The 13443-nt window shown below is 24.0% G+C and overlaps 1 protein-coding gene across 3 annotated transcripts in view; it reads right to left on the reverse strand.

Annotated features, from left to right (window-relative positions):
- LOC145185116 (voltage-dependent calcium channel type A subunit alpha-1-like) overlaps positions 1-13443 on the reverse strand; it is a 41110-nt gene that overhangs the window by 26401 nt on the left and 1266 nt on the right. For all 3 annotated transcript variants that reach the window (XR_016455592.1, XM_090097631.1, XM_090097632.1), the window contains exons 2-12: positions 9056-9195; positions 7946-8043; positions 7549-7704; positions 6487-6677; positions 6232-6341; positions 3444-3592; positions 3185-3233; positions 2057-2229; positions 1546-1658; positions 347-456; positions 22-153 (exon numbers count right to left, since the gene is read on the reverse strand). Coding sequence is in view for 2 of the 3 variants with exons in the window: in XM_090097631.1 (XP_089953757.1) it covers positions 22-153; positions 347-456; positions 1546-1658; positions 2057-2229; positions 3185-3233; positions 3444-3592; positions 6232-6341; positions 6487-6677; positions 7549-7704; positions 7946-8043; positions 9056-9195 (1421 nt within the window). In the remaining variant the exon portion in view is untranslated. The remainder of the gene's footprint in view (positions 1-21; positions 154-346; positions 457-1545; positions 1659-2056; positions 2230-3184; positions 3234-3443; positions 3593-6231; positions 6342-6486; positions 6678-7548; positions 7705-7945; positions 8044-9055; positions 9196-13443) is intronic.

Here is a 13443-nt window from a genome sequence, read left to right on the forward strand (position 1 = left end):
GCAAAAGTAGTACACACTTACTGTCCTCCAAAGAGCTGCATTCCTAACAAAGCAAAGATCATGAGGAAAAGAGCTAGAAGAAGCAGTAAGCTCATGATTGATGTCATACTTGCTAAAATTGATCTAATTAAGTTCTTCAATGATGGCCAGTACCTGGAAATGAGTGTGAACACTTGTAATCTTCATCAAAAAAAAACTATCATTAATTTCCAAAATACATATCAAAGTTGTAGTTTTCGTAAAACTTAGCTTTCCTAAAAAAGGTCAAATTTCTTTTTAAAAATTAAATTCTTAATGAAAAGTAAACCTCTTTAATAAAACTAAGTGATAAAGAAATTTAAAATACATTGTGAATTTAAAAAGTCTCATAAGACGCAGCTGTCGTAACACAGACACCCCAAGATTTATACCACCATACTTGTTTAACAACCAATTGATTATACTCATAAAAACAACCTTTAAAAAGATAAAAATTTACTGAAAAAATTACCTGCTAGTTATACGTTTTAACTAAAAAAGTAAATGAATTTCTTTTTCTAAATAAAATCATATTTTTTACAGTAGTAAAATTAAAATCCTGAGAGGCAATCATTAAAAGAGTTTCAGTTATGCAGAAAAATTTTGCAGCGCTTCACTAACTAAAAATATTATATAAATAAAAATAAAAATTTGAAATATGGTTTGATTGAGTCTCTTTTACTTCTTGTGTATTTCTTTTAATAAAAAAAGTTTGTTTAGCATTTGCTCAAATTTTTGACTCCAAATATTAAAAATATATTTAAAAATAGGATTTTCTTTTATGCTTTTGATAAAAAACAAGATATTGTTTATAATATTTTTTTATATTATTTTGTATAATGATAATACGAAAATAACTTGCAGACAGGTTTTTTTAACACAGACAGTATATTTTAAGTTGCTTCAAAGCAGATATTCAATACTGAGCAGCCCTAATGAAAAATTTTTAGCTTTATATAGCATATAATTTCATTTGTTTTGTATATATGATTTCATATGGTTTATACACTGCAAATCTGAATTTCAAAGGTTACATATCCACTTGGCTTTTCTGCAGCTTCATGATGCAGGATTTTTAAAAGTCCCCTTAATGCATAGCTTAAGAAAAAAAAACTCTTTACTTCTCCCATAATAAACTAATAAAAGAATTTGTAATAACATAAAAACCAGATTTTTTTGTGAAACCAGTAATCGTATCATCTTGAATTTTTAAAGTTTTTACTATTAATTCATCACATTTAAATGCTCTAAACAAACTTTTTTGCTATTTTGAAAATTCAGATTAAATGATTTTAAACTTATCTGGTGTATTTGTATAATCTCTTAGGTAAAAATCTGTGATAGTGAAAAAAATATTTGTGTAAGTACAAGCTATAGACACAAAAATACCAACTACTGATATAAATTGACAGCTAATGTATTGATTAAATATCATAACTATATAAAGATTTCTACGCAGCTGAAAATTTTACCACATTAAAAGATTTACAACTAGTTACAGAAAAACAAAAAATTTTTTTTTCTTACAACACTGTCAAACAAGTTGAATTTCGACTCAAAGTATAATGCTGGTCCCAAAGCATAAATCTTCAAACACATTTCAATGAAGAAGAAACCAAGAAAAACATTGTCAGATATATCTGGAAAACAAAAGAATAGTTACAATTTAAACTTTATATGTATTAAAAATATTTTAATTTTTATTTTGTAGAAATGCGATTTTTATACCAAAATTTAATGCAATGCTGAAAATTCAGGGCTGTTATAAAAATTCATAAAAAATATCTGTACTAAAAGTTTTCTACAGGTTTTTTTTTTTTCTTTTTTTTTTTTTTTAAGAAAATTTTTGTCAATTTGTTTCAAACCAGTTATAACTAATCTTACTTTTTTTTTTTTAACTAACTTTTACACATTTTGATTGATAAGTTATGAGATTATAAGTTTTAACATAATTTCCAATATTCTGCACAATAAGAACATTTTTTAAGTTGATGCTATAATTTACACAAGTAATCATAAAATTAGACTTTCATATTACTTATAATATCATCAATCAGCTGGGGCTGTTTATAATGTTGAATAATTCCAGATGCACTGTTGAGAAACACTAATCCAATAACCAACCAATACATGAAGTTTGACAACATTATTGCTTTTAACTTCACTCGAACAGCTGCATTTTTCAGTAGAAAACTTTGCAAACCATTCAGTCTAATAAATATTGTAAATGAACAACTTCAAAACATTATTGCATAAAAAACTGTAGATATGTTTAGGGTCTAAAATAATCCCAGTTCACTCATCACACGCTGCCTGATAATAAGATCTTCAGATACTATCTTAACATGTTAACATCATATAAAATTATTTTAATATCTTAATGTTGATATAACAATAGTTTGTGTTATTATAAGTAAATTAACATAAACTATAAATATTTTTAAAGATAAAAATAATGATCATTATTGTTTAAAAGCAATTTTATTATTTTAATAACTATAATACCTTACATTATTAATAATTAAAAAAATAAAAATAAAAAAAGTGATTGAAAATATTAAAACTTAAAAAAAAAGAAGTAAAAAAAGAGTAATAAAAGTAACGTGGTTTCATTATTGCTGTTATTAGGCATTAGGTATTATATTATAATGCTGTATTTAGGGCTGTTGAATGACAGTATGATATAGTACTCTGATGAATGCTGGAACATCAAGTGAAAAAGTGACCCTTTCAAACTATGTTTTTCCCAACACCTCATACCATGCTGATTCAAAAAATGTTAATGCTAAAAATCATCATCAGTTGTTACCAGTTATAACTTTTTTTTGCCAATCAGAATTTAGTACTTTTGATGTTACCGATAAAGTGTGCATAGATGTTTAAGATATCTTACAAAGGCTTAAACCAGAATAATAAAATTCATTTGGAAAATATTATGTTAACAGATATTTTATATACGCTATCATAATATTTTATATATGTATTTGGATATCTACTTATTAACATTTGAAAATTCTATATATTTTAGAACTTATATAAGATGTTCTATAAATTAATTAACTCATTTTTAACAATCTATACCACTGGGAGTGTTCTGTCAACCATAAAAATAGGTTATTAAAAGTATTTTGAATATAAAGTTAGTTTTAAAAAATTACAGACTTACGGAGGTTCAATTACTTCACCCTGATCTTCCAACTCTTCTTGTTTTTTTACTAGAAAAAAATTTTTGAAGTAATCATACCTAAGCTAAATATAGTTTTAATTTTGTCAACTTGCTGCCTATATCTAAATTATTTTTTATAAGCATCTAAAAAGTAATTAATATGCCTTGATACTTTTTTTTAAATACAATTACAATTACTTCAGAAAGAGTTCTATAAAAATTGTTTCAAACTGCTTTTTACAAATTTACAATTTCTTACGCTTTTCTTCAAGCTCCTTTGCAGCAGCAAGTTCACCTTCATCAACCCAACCCTCATACTTTTCAACAGCTCTTTCTGCTACTGATTCAGCACGTTGTCTCAAAAATTCTTCACGATTTGCAACACGCTCATTTTCTTTACTAAACTCACTTGAAAACAATTGGATAAAAATATTACAAAAAAATAACAGTTAATACTTAGTTATTGCATATTCTTGCAAAGTAATACTTTGCAACAATGAAATTTTGGGACCTTTGAAGATTAAAATTATCAAGGATTAATGAAGTAAACAAAATGGCAGTATTTAACCTAACTTTTTATCAATTTAAAAGTTTTTTTAACCTAAATTCATTCATTTAATATAATTATCAGTAATTGTTAAATCTGTTTCCTGCATAAAATAATTATTTTCTACTAAATCAATAGCACATATTATAAATATGTCATTTTGCTTACAAAAGTTCTTTTTTTTTCATATGTTTGTGGATTTTTTAAACATATAATAGTTAAAATTAGTTCTATAAGAAAATTTGTTAGAATAGCTTCCTACTATTAAGCCTTAAACAGCTTTTAATTAATCCTAAGATGGGTACTGGATATCTACTTATTAAGATTTAAAAATTCTAAGTTTTTTAGAACTTATATAACCTGTTCTGTATGTTATTTTTTAAAATCCATGCCACTGGGACTACTGCAACCATAGAAACAGGTTATGAAAAGTATTTTGAGTATAAAATTAGTAATCAAGGCAAATATTGCGGTTCTCACAAATACAGTTAGGCTTCTGCACTTCAGGGTTAAATCAACAAATCTTATGATCTGGTAAAAACAGAAGGATAGTACATGAAATTGTTAGTTTGGTCTAACTGAGGTGAGGGGTATAACTACCAAAACAATTAGGAGTTTCCAATATCTAAAATTCCAATTAGCAATTTATTTTGCCTTTCACTGAAATAGAGATGCTGTTAAGATTGTTTAAATTTGCCCATCATGTGTTAGTTATTATTATTATTATTGTTATTGCAATTGCTATTGCTATTGTTATTGTTATTGTTATTGCTATTACTATTGCTATTGTTACTTTTATTTTTATCATTATCTTTATCATTATCATTATCATTATCATTATTATTATTTTTATTATCATTATCATTAACATTATCATTATCATTAATATTATTATTATTATTATTATTATTATTATTATTATTATTATTATTATTATTATTATTATTATTATTATTATTATTATTATTATTATTATTATTATTATTATTATTATTATTATTACTATTATTATTATTATTATTATTATTATTACTATTATTATTATTATTATTATTATTATTATTATTATTATTATTATTATTATTATTATTATTATTATTATTATTATTATTATTATTATTATTATTATTATTATTATTATCATTATCATTATCATTATTATTATTATTATTATTATTATTATTATTATTATTATTATTATTATTATTATTATTATTATTATTATTATTATTATTATTATTATTATTATTATTATTATTATTATTATTATTATTATTATTATTATCATTATTATTATTATTATTATTATTATTATTATTATTATTATTATTATTATTATTATTATTATTATTATTATTATTATTATTATTATTATTATTATTATTATTATTATCATTATCATTATTATTATTATTATTATTATTATTATTATTATTATTATTATTATTATTATTATTATTATTATTATTATTATTATTATTATTATTATTATTATTATTATTATTATTATTATTATTATTATTATTATCATTATCATTATTATTATTTTTATTATCATTATCATTAACATTATCATTATCATTAATATTATTATTATTATTATTATTATTATTATTATTATTATTATTATTATTATTATTATTATTATTATTATTATTATTATTATTATTATTATTATTATTATTATTATTATTATTATTATTATTATTATTGTTATTATTATTATTATTATTACTATTATTATTATTATTATTATTATTATTATTATTATTATTATTATTATTATTATTATTATTATTATTATTATTATTATTATTATTATTATTATTATTATTATTATTATTATTATTATTATTATTATCATTATCATTATTATTATTTTTATTATCATTATCATTAACATTATCATTATCATTAATATTATTATCATTATCATTATCATTATTATTATTATTATTATTATTATTATTATTATTATTATTATTATTATTATTATTATTATTATTATTATTATTATTATTATTATTGTTATTGTTATTGTTATTGTTATTGTTATTGTTATTGTTATCGTTATCGTTATCGTTATCGTTATCGTTATCGTTATCGTTATCGTTATCGTTATTGTTATTATTATTATCATTAATAATAATAATAATTATATCATTTTTATTATTGTTGTTGTTGTTATTATTATTTACTACTATCGTTATATAAAACTTCCATTTTTTGTTTAAGATTTTAATTTCTTTTTATTTGTCATTTTATAACTACTAATTCATATTACTAAAACATATAAAAAAGTGCTTGTTTGATTGTTATGCTTGGATTAAGCAATCACACTATAATGATGAATGTTTTATCATTAATTTGAATTAGCTTTTGTGAAAAAAGAAACTTAAAAAAAATGCACCCAAAGATTAAAAACAATAAACATTTCATTAAATCAATTAGCAGTATCAAAAAGTTGTTAAAAATTCAAAAAATAAAGTGACAAACATACCCACTTAGGACACCACACACTAAATTTAACATAAACTGTGAACCAATTACATTAAGTGAGTAAAAATACAGCCAGATGAAACGACCCTTGTAATCATATACTTGGAATGCCTGAAAAGCATTTTGACAAAAAATATTTTCGTTAATCATAATCATAATTAAAATCAACATAAGATATAATTGAAAATGTAGTAATAAACATTTAATAAAGAACTTCTCTGTAGTAAATAAATGGTAAGATAAAAACACATCTTACCCAATACATGACATCAGTCCAACCTTCACAAGTGATGCATGTAAAAACAGTAATACATCCAAGTATAATGTTATCAAAGTTTGTTATTCCAGTATTTGGACCAAGCCAATACTCTTTGCATTCTGTTCCATCAGGACATTGTCGGCCAGCACTATCTGATTTTCCACATAAGTAACCATCTTGCCAAATAGCTATGTATAAAGTGTAATCAAAAATACTTGTGTTGTCAAACCAAAAAGGGTCAAAAATGAGAAACCATTTAAAAATAAACAAACTTAAACAACATGAATGATTATAAATTTTTTCTTATATAGTTTAAACAACCACTTTTTTAAGGGTTGCTTTGGCTTTCCAACACACAGTAGGCACAGAAAGTATCACAATCTGATTTTCTATGTTTAATTACCCCTTAACTTTAGTCAAATCTCGCTTTCAAAAAAAAAACTGAGTGCATTCTATTTTCATTTGGCTGCTCACATAAATTATTAAATGAGAGCATACATTAAGATGGCTCTTGTCTTTCAAAAAAAGGTATTACTAAGGTTTAATTTGTATTAATTCATTAATATCACTAAATTTTAAAAAGCAACAAAAAAATCATTAAATAATTTAATCAAAAACATCTTCATATGATATTTAAAACAATAGATTATAAAAAGTACCACATATATGTTGTGAACTTAAATACTTTTTATTGCCTTGAAAAATCATAGTTGATTAAATAATTCTGAAAACATCTTTATATTTAAGTGCAACTTAAAATATTGAAATTACTTTTATTTGAAACACATTTAAATAATTTTTTTTATAAGCAAATACTGTTTATGAAGAGAACTTATTAAAAAAAAATTCTTAAGAAAAATGAGGTGAAATTTAAAGTATTTAAATTATGAAAAACTAAAATTTCAAACAATTTAAAACATTTATTAGAATAAGTAAGAAAAGAAAGGTTAAAACATAAATTTACCTGCATAGGAATTGACTAACTATTACTAGAAATAAATTTAATATATAAGAACCACTACCTATTAATAGGAATAAACTTAATACATAGGAACTCACTATTATTAGAAGTATAAAAACATGTTAAATGGAATAAATCAATGAAGAATGAAAGACCCATAATTGCATAAATAACTATGACAAATCCAATAAGAAGACAAATCTGAAGCAATGATGCCATAGACTTCAATATTGCACTCATGACAACTTGCAAGCCTAGAAAAATAAAAAATAAAAAAAAATATTTAAAATGATAATTGAAAAAAAAAAAAGTTTTTTAACTTTCATAAGCAAAAAAAAAGTATCAAAAATTTCTAATAAAGATATATATGAAATAATCAGACAAGAAAAGTTAAACCATTAGGTTTCATTATTTTTAGAAACAAATAAAAAGATATATTAAAAACTCTGACAACTTTTAACTTCATTAAATTTTAAATTGTTATAAAATGCATACTGGGAATTCCTGATACAAGTTTTAATGGCCGTAAAACTCTAGCAGCTTTTATGACTTTTGTTGGTCCTCCGCTATTCATTCCAACATAAGGAAGGATACTGAAATATAAAAGATAACAGGATTATAATTAAGTTGTATAAAATACTTTACTACATAGAAAATTGAGATCCTTCTTAGAACTAGCAATAAGTATTAAAAATTAAAATGATAACCAAAAAAAAAACATTTAAAAACTACTGTTAAAGCAGCATTCACACCACATCGGAAAAGAATAGTATTATTATAATTACAGAGCATGTTTAAAATGATTAACATGGATTTTAAACATTTAGATATTCTGCAAAATACTTTTCTGTATGCAAGATTAGTAGTATACTTATAAATAAATTTCATATTACTAAAGAAAATATTTGGGAAAGACTTATTTGAACTTTTTTTTGCTAGCAAGTTGTTTTTTTTTAATGTTTATAAACTATTTCACTTAGAGGTGAGAAAGAATGTTGGAGATGGAAAAGAAACTAAATTTTGCAATTATAGCTTGGTTCAGTTGACAATGTTTTTCTCTGCCTTAAATACGAAAGTGATTTAAAGAGGGACTTTTCTCATTGAAAAACAGATAGCATCAGTTCTACCAAAGAAATCGTTATTTTATAAACTTTACTTGACTCTTCTTATTACATCTGCTAATGCTGAAAGAGTTTTAGATTAAGTTTATAAAATGCTATTTGCAATCAAAAATGAAAGACTATTAAGTTTGTTATTACTAAAACTTAAAATATTAGGTACTTTATAAAAAAAATTTAACTATATATCACTAAAGTAAAAATAAATTCCTGCTTTAAAATAAAGGTTGGTTGTTAGTTAATTAGTTAAATTTCATTTGATTTAGAAAATGTAAATGAGATGATGATAACATTGAATAACATAACACTATTAATTTGTTCATAAAGTAAAGTTGTTAAGCTTCTTTAAAAAATAAAATAAGAAAATAAGGCTTTTTTTATCCTTATTAACAAAAACTAACCTTAAAAATTCAAACTTTAAAAAACAAATTACTAGGTTGCCTTATCAACATTCTCAATTAAAAAAAAATTACTTTAAAAGACTCACCCAGTGACAACAACAACAAAGTCAAGAATATTCCAGCTGTTTCGCAAGTATGCATTTTCATGCAAGAGGAACCCTTGAGAGACGATCTTGAAAAAAGCCTCAGAACAAAATATACCAAGCAAGTAAACTTCAAATGACTCCTGAAATATCACAGCAACATGAAGAACATGAGCACATGCATGCATATAGGCTCTTTAAGAGCTCAGAACAGACTTGAACCATTTAGAAGTAGGAGGCTCCAAAAATTTTAAATATATATAATTTATATAAATTCTATAAACTTTAAATTAAATAATATAAATTATATAGGTTATATAACACATGCATACATACATACGTACGTACATACATACCTACATTCATACATACATACATACCTACATACATACATACATACATACATACATACATACATACATACATACATACATACATACATACATACATACATACATACATACATACATACATACATACATACATACATACATACATACATACATACATACAAAAAACATTAAATAAAACTAAATAACATTTATACCAGCAGTGCAATAAATAAAATTTATACAATATAATCAAATCTGTCATAGGAAAGATATTTTTTCACCTTTTTTAATTTAAGGATAAACAGAAAAAAAAGGGGGATTTTTACTTATATTCATTAAATCTTTTAAATCTAAAATTAATATTATTCACATTAAATTTTTTTTTTTTTTCATCTGCATTTGTCAGCATTACTGTGTTGAGAAAATCTTCCAAAAGAAGATCTTTTAAAGAACTCAAAACAATTGTAAATTTGATCAAAACCAAGAGCTATTATCTTTTTATCATTATTGGATGATCACTTTGGATGATTACGATGGATAGACCTATTACACAAGGAATGTGGCAGTAATGATGATAACAGTTGCTAACAAGCATAATTCTTTTTTTATTCTTAATGCTATTTAATAGTAATTTAATTTTAATTGAAAAACTTTTTTAGTTTGTCTGAAACCATTATATGCTTTAGCTTTTTTTTACATGGTTAAAATTTTTTACATATTTAAAGTTTATAATTTGGCGTTTGTCAGTGGAAAACCCTAAGTCGTCCACTTTTTCTATTTTTAAGAAAAATGGAATTTTACGCTGGAAGACTTTTGTAGTCTTTGATTTTAAACATTTTCATTCCTCGATTAAATGTTTTAGCAATTGACAAAAGTGTTTTTTACTTGTAATTTATCAGAAGTAATAGGTAAACGCAAATACATGATGAAAGGGACAAATACATAATGAAAGCACAAACACAAAAACTTTGCAGTGAATAATAAAATTAATTTTTTTAAATATTTTAAATTCTTCAAGTACTTGTTTAATAAAATTAACGCTGAAAAATATTTTCCAATAAAATTTTACAGAATTCTGTAATTATGGAACTTTTTTTTTAAATGCCTGTAAACACAGACCCTAAAAAATTAATCCAATAAAGTAGAAGATGCTTGCTATAATTACAGAAAAAGGAGATTTTTGGCAATTAAAAAAATTTTGTACGCCAATATGATTTAGCGGTTTTTTTGTTGATATTTTTACGAAATGAACGAATGTGTACACCAAGTCGATTCTTTAAATTTGTATTCTTTGTAAAAGTTGAAATTTGCGAATTTTAATCAATTTTATGGAGAAAACGAAGCGTTACATGTGATTGTGTGAGGATGTCCGAATTTTTGGCAGTAATGAGTTTTTTATGGTGGTCCGCTACCATTAAAAAGTAACAAATTCAAAATTTTGATTACATCATTTTATGCAAAATTTGTTCTAGTTTATGAATATCAAAAAATTTAATTTTTTTTTACTAAAATTAGGTATATACTGATTTTTAAATGAGGTGCTAAAAATTGTTTTTTATTTACTTCCCACCAATTATATTTCTTAAATTTTACTCTGTCAAAATGTTTTTTTTATTTTTATATTTTGGAATAGCAAAGCGTTATAAAAAAGTAACATTTGCAAAACTTATGCTTTCTTCATTTAAACTATTTTACTTCTAAGTTACCAGAAACAAATAAAGTTCAAAAATCTATTTCTGAAATTATTGCTAATAAAGCTCCATGGTTGACAAGTGTATTTTATGGAGCTTTATTAGCAATAATTTCAGAAAAATCTATTTCTGAAATTATTGCTAATAAAGCTCCATGGTTGACAAGTGTATTTTAAAAAAAGTACTTTAAAAGAAGCAGATTTTAATAAAAGTTATTTACTAATGGGCTTTGATACTTTTGCAAAAGCATAGCAGTTTGCCCAGAATGTAAGCCAACGGGACTATCCGCTAAAAGTTTGATAACTGAAAAGAAAAGATGGGCAAATAAAATGAGATTTTCATATTCTTTGTGCCATTTGAGTAAAGATATTTTTACATCCAATAAAATTATTTTATCAAAATAAGCTGGTCAGGATAGCTTTGATATTAATACAAGATGAGTGATGTTATTTTGAGAAATGGATAAAGGTCCTGCGTCAATCCAAACTTTTTCACACATATTCAGTTTAACAGATCTTACAAATGACAGAGCTTGAATAGATTCAGTTTAACAGATCTTACAAATGACAGAGCTTGAATATGCTAAAATAGATAACAAAATGTTAGGATAACGCATAACTGTTGCTAATAAAATTGGGATCGGATGCAGCTAAAAAGCACCAAACTAGATGAAAATGTTGAATGTGTTGTATCTGTTGATGAGACGTAGCAGAATAAAGGTCATGATTCTCTTAACGACATTGCTACGTTAAAGTCATATCTCGTGTTAACAATAACGTAGTTAGTTACTACCCAGCCGGCACATCTAGTTTCACTTTCGGAATTAAAACCCTTACAGACACCTGTTCATCACGTTCTAGGCGTAAACCAAAAAATACGTAGATTTTACGAAAGTTTTGTTAAATTCTGACACGCGTTTATACTACAGTTTCAATCACGCATTAAAATCTAATACTAAAAAAAAACTGTAATTATTTAACATATAAATATATATTTTTTTGACAAATATTTCCCTTAATATACACTAAGTATACTGTTGAACCTTCGAGAAAATATAAAATGAAGCAGCTGTAGCTTTCTCGCAGAGAACACAACTTTTGGAATTTTAAATCTTCTTTGTTCATTAAAAACTCTGTTCTACAAAAGTTTCGCCTTCAATTTAGACTTTAAAAAGTGCCTCAAATATGTTCATAAAAAAAACCCGCTCATTCTATAAGATTTTCACGTCAATTCCACTTTCCGTAATTGCTTCCGCGCATGTGTAATTACAGCAGCAAATCAACTTTAAATATCATATATTTTTATTACTGGTTTTACAACCGTTACGAAAACCTATTATAATAATTTACTCCGATTCTGCAACGGTGAAACCATCCATAAAAACAAAATATTCTACAAAATATCACAATTATAATTGGTGTTTCGGTAAATCCCAGCAAACACACAACGTTGAAACAACGTTGAAATAACGTTGATCGACGTTGATCAACGTTATTTCAACGTTGTTTCAACGTTGTGTACTTGCTGGGATGGTGCAAAATTTTTAAAAGTTAGTTCCGATTGTTTGTCAAGTAGACACAAAACCTTCTGTAAAAGTTTATTTAATGAGTAAATTTGGTTCAAAAGATTAAAGGAAACAAATATTGGAGTATGTTGGGTCCTCGCATGAATAATTATGCACATAAAATATTTATTTATTACACTTTTTTATACTATTGGGTTTGTTTGTATCTAAACATCCTATTACATACAGTAAAAAGTATTTTTAAGTAAAATATTAGTAAGGCGTAGCTCATTGTAATGGACAACCTTAAATAACTAAGCGAGTTTATAGTGCGCCTTCTCTCTCCTTTATGTTTTTCCTAGCAATTTTCGTAATCTATAATACAGCTGCACAGAAATAAAATGCGTTATGTTCAACACTGCTATGATGCATTATATTAAGCACTGCTGTGATATGTTAAACTAAACACGTTTTCAAACGCAGCTCTAGTCTATAAGAATTTGAATAACGCTCTAAGCATAAATAGTTGTAATTTTTGTACTAAAATAGAGCGGCAACTTCAACGGAAACTCGGTCTTCAGTTTCTCAACACTTCATCCAAAAAAAAAAAAAAGAAAATTTAAGAATAAATTAAAAAAAAATTTCTGTATTCACAGATACAGTTCGACTTGTCCTGTAAAAGTCTTCTGCAAACTTCTTCTTTTTAAATAGAAATATAACGGTATAAATTTACACTTTTTTAAATTTATCTTTGTAAATTTTTTACTGAGATCTGTAATTACAGCTGTCTATCTGTAAACTTTTCAAGAATTGCTCAAATTTTACAAACTTATAAAACTTAGGTAACTTGGCTGTATACTACTA

The sequence above is a fragment of the Hydra viridissima genome, unplaced genomic scaffold (assembly GCF_058129835.1).
Source record: "Hydra viridissima isolate aposymbiotic clone 2 unplaced genomic scaffold, HvirCarnegie_v1 scaffold_9, whole genome shotgun sequence".
Classification (NCBI taxonomy): domain Eukaryota; kingdom Metazoa; phylum Cnidaria; class Hydrozoa; order Anthoathecata; family Hydridae; genus Hydra; species Hydra viridissima.